Source organism: Dipodomys ordii, unplaced genomic scaffold (assembly GCF_000151885.1).
Source record: "Dipodomys ordii isolate 6190 unplaced genomic scaffold, Dord_2.0 Scaffold78, whole genome shotgun sequence".
Lineage (NCBI taxonomy): Eukaryota > Metazoa > Chordata > Mammalia > Rodentia > Heteromyidae > Dipodomys > Dipodomys ordii.
The window spans coordinates 6,459,283-6,464,109 of NW_012267294.1; the positions used below are offsets into that span (position 1 = coordinate 6,459,283).

The 4,827-nt window shown below is 52.9% G+C and overlaps 1 protein-coding gene across 1 annotated transcript in view; it reads right to left on the minus strand.

Moving 5' to 3' along the window:
- Positions 1-1,898, minus strand: part of Igsf3 (immunoglobulin superfamily, member 3) — a 25,669-nt gene extending 23,771 nt beyond the window's left edge. Inside the window, exons 1-2 of the mRNA XM_013024635.1 lie at positions 1,878-1,898; positions 881-995 (exon numbers count right to left, since the gene is read on the minus strand). Of these exons, the coding sequence (XP_012880089.1) occupies positions 881-995; positions 1,878-1,898 (136 nt within the window). The remainder of the gene's footprint in view (positions 1-880; positions 996-1,877) is intronic.
- Between the last annotated feature and the right edge of the window lie 2,929 nt (positions 1,899-4,827).

Genomic DNA, 4,827 nt, shown 5'->3' on the forward strand with positions numbered 1-4,827 from the left:
TTCTACTTTTCCTTGTTCTTTACAAAGTTTTTGGTAAAACTGCATCCCTGGCACAAACACAGTGGAAATAAATCGTGATTAAGAAAAGAGGTGTCGGGGCTGGGAAGGTGGCTCAGTGGTAGAGAGCTGCTCTTGCATGCATGAGGCCCTGGGTTCAATTCCTCAGCACCACATAAGAAAAAAGCCGAAAGTGGTGCTGTGGCTCAAGTGGTAGAGTGCTAGCCTTGAGCTAAAGAGCTTAGGGGCAGTGCCCAAGCCCAGAGTTCAGGCTCCATGACCGGACCCCCCCAAAAAAGAAGAGAGGTGTCCAGAGGGGCCTTATATGGGGGTCGCTCTCTTCATCTTCAAACCTACCCACTCCACAGCCCCTGCTCTAGGAGAATTCCTCAACCTTCTCCCTCCCCAACTGGGGCAGGGGAGAACCGCAGGTCGTAGCCACAGTGACTGGCACAGCCCCAGAGGAATGAGAGGCCGAGGTGGCCCCAGCCTGGACCGAACAGCAAAGGCTCGTGCAAGGGTGGACTGGGCGGCTATGGCTTGCGTCTGGTTTGTGTGAGTCCCCTGGGAACTCAGGCCTCAGTGGCCCAAGACAGGACCTCTGAGGGGTGAACGCACTGCGAGCTGAGGCGGGCACTGGGGTCAGGCTGTGGGGTACATGCGTGGCTGTGACTCTGTGTTCTCCATGTGTGTCATCATGGGATGTGATCACTGCCCGCTGTGCTGTGACACGGCCCAGGCCCTCTCAGAACCAGAAGCCATCTGTGAACCAGCAGTCAGGCTCTCGGCCACTACCCTAGTACCTCAAAGAACTACTTTAAAAAACCAAGTGCCCCACCCCAGGCATTTCCCTACAGTGATGGAAATGGAACCCACACCCAACCTACACCAAGCTGGAGCCACTCCCGGATAGGAAGAGGACATTCCTGCAGCCCCACTGCTGGGGCGGCCGAGACCTGTCGGCAGTTGGCACGGCTGTGGGGAGGGGCGGGCTCCAGCTGCAGGAGGGAGGTGGGCACCAGATTGGCTGACAAATGGCAGGGCTGCTTTCCCTCTCCAGACCCTGATGACACGGCCACTTGCTAGCTGTGACCTGGGATAAGTCACGCGACACTTCCGTCTCTCCGTGTCCTAGGTACTCAGGTGCAGGACAGATGAGTCCTCAGTGAAACACTGCTGGTCCCCCTCTGTGCTCCAATCCACAGACCACAGGCCTCCGCCAGGGACGGGCCTAGGACATTTCAAGCCAGGCACCTGTGGCGCTTGCCTGTAATCCTAGCTATTCAGAGGGCTGAAATGTGAGTACAGAGGTTCAAAGCCAGCCCGGACAGGAAAGATGGCGAGACTCTTATCTCCAATTAACCAGTAAAAAGCCAGAAGTAGAGCTGTGGCCCAAGTGGTAGACTGCCAGCCTTGAGCAAAAATAAAAGCTCAAGGACAGCACACAGACGCCAAGTTCAAGTCCCAGACCAGCACACAAAAAAACCCACAAGTGAGGGGAAAACTGGGGGAGAGCGAGGGAAGAGTTAACATTGTCCAAAGAGAAGTGTACTCTTTATCTGACTATGTAACTAATCCCGCTGCACATCACAGTTACAATCACAGTTTTAACACTTAAAAAGACAACACACAAAAGGGCGGTTTAGTAAGCTCCTGACAATGCACATGTCCACTCGTCCGCTGGCCTGGCCTCCCTGCTCGGAGGCAGCCAGCCATCCCAGGAAGCCTTCCATTCCAGACCTGAAAGAAGGGCTGCTCAGCAGACCCTGTCCCAGGTGGATCCCTGTAGTAGACAGGCCAAGGCTTCAAATCCAGAGAGAAACTAAGGCCAGGCCCTGCCCAGCCTCACCCTGCCTGGCCAAGGCCCTAACCAGCCCTACCCTGCCCAGCTCAGGGGTCATGGTGCCCTGGCAGCTGCAGATCTAGCCTGCAAGATAACAGCTCCACCTCTCCAGCACTCACAGAATTCTACCCTGAAGAAGCTTCCCTCAACCCTACTGAGAACTGTACCCTGGGAGCAGGGAGAGAGGAGGAGAAGGGGGGATGTGAGGTGGGAAAAGAGAGAGAAAGACAGCTAGATACAGACAGCAAAGTGCTATGTCAGGCAAGGACAGTCATTACTATAGAGGTGTGTGTGTGTGTGTGTGTGTGTGTGTGTGTGTATGCGCACATGCAGGTACACACACGTGCACTGAGGTATGGAGCTCTGAACTCAGGGCCTTGAGCTCTTGCTTAGCTTTCATGGCTGGCACCCAGGTCCCTAGGCCTCGCTTTTTTTTTTTTTTTTTTAAATTGGAGATGGTCTCTCAAGGATTTGTCTGCCTGGGCTGGCCTTGAAATGCAATCCTCTGGATCTCATTCTCCTCCTGAGTAGCTAGGATGACAGGTGTGAGCCACTGGGGCCCAGACTCATTACTGTATTTGAAGTCATGAGCAGATGAGTCACTGGTAATTTTCAGTACTTTAAAAAGTTGATGTAGGCTGGGCACAGTGGCTCACACCTGTCATCCTAGCTACTCAGGAGGCTGAGATCTGAGGATCGGTTCAAAGCCAGCCCAGGCAGGAAAGTCCATGAGATTCTTATCTCCGATTAACCACTCAGAAAGCTGGAAGTGGCGCTATGCCTCAAGTGGCACTGTGCCTCAAGTAGTGCTTGCCTTGAGCTGAAGAGCTCAGGAACAGTACCCAGGACCAGAGTTCAAGCCCCATGACCAACAACAACAAAAAAGTTGGTGTAGAACATCAGTGATGTGTGCATTTTCCATAATAATTTGAACACACTTGCCCGAGTGTGCACACGCATGCATACACACACACACACACACACACACACACACACACAGTGACTGCTGAACGCAATGGCTGCAGCTTTCCTGAAACCACTTTGTAAACCACTGAAGCCTGGCCTGCACATTTAGGTACTCTGCAGTCAGTGACCCATCCTGAGCAGCAACCAGCTGGCCCCATGGCAAAGGGGGAGATGTCGTTGAGTGCCCTACACCCCGGCTCCTTTTCAACCTGGGCCTCACTGGAACCTCAGGACACTGGGGGAGGAGTGCCTTGGAAGACAACACCGCCAGCCCCTTCCCATGTAAGTGCCCTGGGGTACAGCCTTAACAGCAAGGCTATTCTCAGCTTCCCAGAGGATTCACCAGGCACCAGTACTAAGAATGTGTGTTTCCCCTCCTGCCACACCCCTCTCTCCCTGACTGCCCTCAGGGGAACACACCCGGCCTCTAATTCTCCACACTTGAAAGCTCCTCCCTTTTAGAGACCCAACAATCATTCACTTCAAGACAGTTTCAGGGGCTGGGAAAGTGGCTCAGTGGTAGAGGCTTGCCCAGCATGCATGAGGCCTTGGTTGGATTCCTCAGTACCACATAAGCAGAAAAAGCCAGAAGTGGCGTTGTAATTCGTGGTAGAGCGCTAGCCTTGAGCTGAAGAGCTGAGGGACAGTGCCCAGTCCCAGAGTTCAGGCCCCATGTTTCATAGCACTGGTGGCTCACAGCTGTCATCCCAGAGGCTGAGATCTGAGGATCATGGTTCAAAGTCAGCCTCAGCAGAAAAGTCGGTGAGACTATTCTCTCCAATGAACCACCAAAAAGCCAGAAGTGAGGCGGTGGCTAAAGTGGTAGAACATCAGCCTTGAGTGAAAAAGTTGAGTGCAGGAGGACCTAAGTTCAAGCCCCAGTACCAGCGCTTGCATGTACACACACACAAATGCTGTAGTGTCCTCCTGGCCCTGGTGGGCTGGAGCAGAGTGGGTACTAAGCACTCAGTGAGCAGAGGGGTCTGTGCACTCCATCCCAAAGTCAACAGTGCTAAGTGGCCCAAAAGAGCTGGGCAGGAAGTTGACACAATGTATCCCGCCAGAAGCTCATTCTAAAGGGCCCTTGACAAACCCGGGGCTGAGCTTTAACACACACATCCACTCACCTGTCCTGGACAAGCTCCTTAACCTCCTTCCTGCTCGGGGCAATCCACTTGAATCCCAGATCTGGGGCAGCTCCCAGGAACAGAAAGGAATCAACTTTCTCCTCCACAGTCCTTGCCTTCTCCGCAGGGCCCCTCTGGGCTGCATGACCCTCCACCCGCACACCGCAAAGGTTCCTCTTGGCAAGGCCCATTTCTTTCTTTTTTCTTTATGCTGCTCCTGGGGCTTGAACTCACAGCCTGGCCACTGTCCCTGAGCTTTTCTGTCCTAGGTTAGTGCTCTACCACTCTGAACCACAGCACTACTTCCAGTCTGGGGGTGACGAACTGGAGAGAAGGGTCTCACAGACTTTCCTGCCCAGATTGGCTTTGAACTGTGATCCTCAGATCTCAGCCTCCTGAGTAGCTAGGATGACAGGTGTGAGCCACTGGCGCCCGGCTGGTCCACTTCTTAAAAACAGTAACTTTCACTTCAGGTACTCTATCCTCTACAAAACTTGGCAATCAATACACAAATGACTTTGGCAATAAAGAGACAAGAACATCCTATTCTGTAGAACCACAAGAAAGACTGGAGGAAGACGCTGGGGCTTTACCCACTCCCTTCAGTCCTCCAAGGTGAGCATGGACCAAAAATAAAAATGCCTGATTGCTACGTAAGCTTTTTCTGTATTCAGTACCATTGTATGTGTTTCTTAAAAAGAACACACATGTTGGTTGTGTGTATGTTGGGACTGGAGCTTGAACACAATGCCTCACCCTCTCCCTTGACTTCTGCTCAGGTTGGTGCTCTACCATTTGAGTCAGAGCTCCAAGTGGAGTTGAGTCTCATGGACGTTCCTGCCAGGGCTTCCTTGGAACCTGGATCCTCAGATTTCAGCCTCTTGAGTAGCTACG